At 41.7% G+C, this 2,500-nt stretch overlaps 1 protein-coding gene across 1 annotated transcript in view; it reads right to left on the bottom strand.

Moving 5' to 3' along the window:
* Nucleotides 1-2,500, bottom strand: part of LOC308369658 (protein kinase C-binding protein NELL1-like) — a gene marked incomplete at both ends in the record, with an annotated part of 172,183 nt that overhangs the window by 50,031 nt on the left and 119,652 nt on the right. Inside the window, one exon of the mRNA XM_080844162.1 lies at nt 1,009-1,131. Within this exon, the coding sequence (XP_080700288.1) occupies nt 1,009-1,131 (123 nt within the window). The remainder of the gene's footprint in view (nt 1-1,008; nt 1,132-2,500) is intronic.

Here is a 2,500-nt window from a genome sequence, read left to right as displayed (position 1 = left end):
GTGTGACAACAAGATAGACGCGCTCAAACAAGACACAAAAAAGATATAAGATATTAGAGAAGGGCGACAGAGAAAGCGACAGAGAAAGAAAGAAAGAAAGGAGAAAAAGATAAGAGAACACTTCTCTTTCAAACATTTCCTGTGAATACTTCAGTACTTCATACTGGCAGCTTTTGTCCAGTAACCCAGTTTAGTTGTTTATTTGATTTGCGTACTATAAAAGACAAACAGTAGCTGCTATTGGCCAGTACATTATTGTAATGTTGTTTTAGAGTGATATACTGTTTAGTATATTATGCCAATATGTACCAATGAAGGCTGAAAACAATTAGACCTCCCAGTGATCGTTTCTCAGTGCACCCACCTCAGAGACACTGCAGTTATAGCGTGGAGCGTATCAAAGCCAGTTTTTGGTTTCCAACACAACTTACTTCTTTTTACTTACTTATGTGTTTTTACTATTGAACAAACACCTTAACGAATCTTGAACCCATCCATTGTGCAGAACTGCTTTTGTCGGGCATCCTAACTATTCAGCTAAACAGCTCACACATTTACTGGGAAACTTTAAGAATAATCACAGCCATCGCACTTTACTTCAGCACATCATGGTATATCGATTTTGTCCGTGTAGGTAAAACATAGACCTGGAGAGCGTGAGGTAGATCCACAAGATTAATTATAGCCGATGCTACGCTAGCTACTCCAGCCCAAGAAGTATGATATTGCCTGCCGACGTTTCTAAACATATTGTCCCACGGGTGTTAACTTCCTGCACCATTCAGATGAAAAAGCAATTAGGCTTCCCATAACAGATGACCACAGGCACTAAAATGTGCGTTGCATATGCTTATTGGTGGATGTTCCTGGCATGAAAACTGCCTGCGATGACAATCACAAAGCCAATCAGGAACGCACATTGTTCCCTTGTAGCAGCGCACGTTTGTATCCATGGTTTGATGATAGGGGAGCATTTTTTGCGAGACAAAAACGGGGGGGAGACCTTACCTCTGCAGACGGTGCCGTTGCCCACATAACCAGGTTTGCAGGTGCACAGGTGGCCTCTGATGGTGTTGGTACAGATGGCGTTGTCATCGCAGGAGCTCTGCTCACTGGCACACTCATCATGCTCTGAGGAGGACAGAGAGATAGACAGACAGGGGAAAGAAAAGAGAGATAGACAGACAGAAGAAAGAAAAGAGAGATAGACAGACAGAAGAAAGAAAAGAGAGATAGACAGACAGAAGAAAGAAAAGAAGAAGAAAGAGAGATAGACAGACAGGAGAAAGAAAAGAGAGATAGACAGACAGAAGAAAGAAAAGAGAGATAGACAGACAGAAGAAAGAAAAGAGAGATAGACAGACAGAAGAAAGAAAAGAGAGATAGACAGACAGAAGAAAGAAAAGAGAGATAGACAGACAGAAGAAAGAAAAGAGAGATAGACAGACAGAAGAAAGAAAAGAGAGATAGACAGACAGAAGAAAGAAAAGAGAGATAGACAGACAGAAGAAAGAAAAGAAGAAGAAAGAGAGATAGACAGACAGGAGAAAGAAAAGAGAGATAGACAGAAGAAAGAAAAGAGAGATAGACAGACAGAAGAAAGAAAAGAGAGAAAGACAGACAGGAGAAAGAAAAGAGAGATAGACAGACAGAAGAAAGAAAAGAGAGATAGACAGACAGAAGAAAGAAAAGAGAGATAGACAGACAGAAGAAAGAAAAGAGAGATAGACAGACAGAAGAAAGAAAAGAGAGATAGACAGACAGAAGAAAGAAAAGAGAGAAAGACAGACAGGAGAAAGAAAAGAGAGATAGACAGACAGAAGAAAGAAAAGAGAGATAGACAGACAGAAGAAAGAACAGAGAGATAGACAGACAGAAGAAAGAAAAGAGAGATAGACAGACAGAAGAAAGAAAAGAGAGATAGACAGACAGGAGAAAGAAAAGAGAGATAGACAGACAGAAGAAAGAAAAGAGGTCAGTGCACGCAGGAGAAATGTGTTTGTGGACCTTTGAGAGACAGCATGAGTGACAGGTAGAGTAAATGGAGAGGGGGAGTGAGACAGAGGGAAACTACTCTTGAGCTGGATACACACACACACACACACACACATGTAATATAATGCACTGTTCTGGCTCTGGATATAATGCACTGTTCTGGCTCTGGTGAGTCATCTCTCCCAAGTGGTTTGTGTACCCAACATCCCAACTGAGCTGGAACACACAAACACACAGACACACACACACACACAAACACACACACACACACACACACACACACACACACACACACAAACACACACACACACACACACATACACACACACACACACACACACACACACACACACACACACACACACACACACACAAACACACACATACACACAGACACACACACACACACACACACACACACACACACACACACACACACACACACACACACACACACCACAGTCAGCCTGAGGACAGTGTTTCTTTTCTCCTCTCCTCAGAAATG

The sequence above is a fragment of the Sprattus sprattus genome, assembly GCF_963457725.1.
Source record: "Sprattus sprattus genome assembly, chromosome: 8".
Taxonomy (NCBI): domain Eukaryota; kingdom Metazoa; phylum Chordata; class Actinopteri; order Clupeiformes; family Clupeidae; genus Sprattus; species Sprattus sprattus.
The sequence above is the reverse complement of the archived record's forward strand: the minus strand, read 5'-3'. Positions and strand labels throughout refer to the sequence as shown.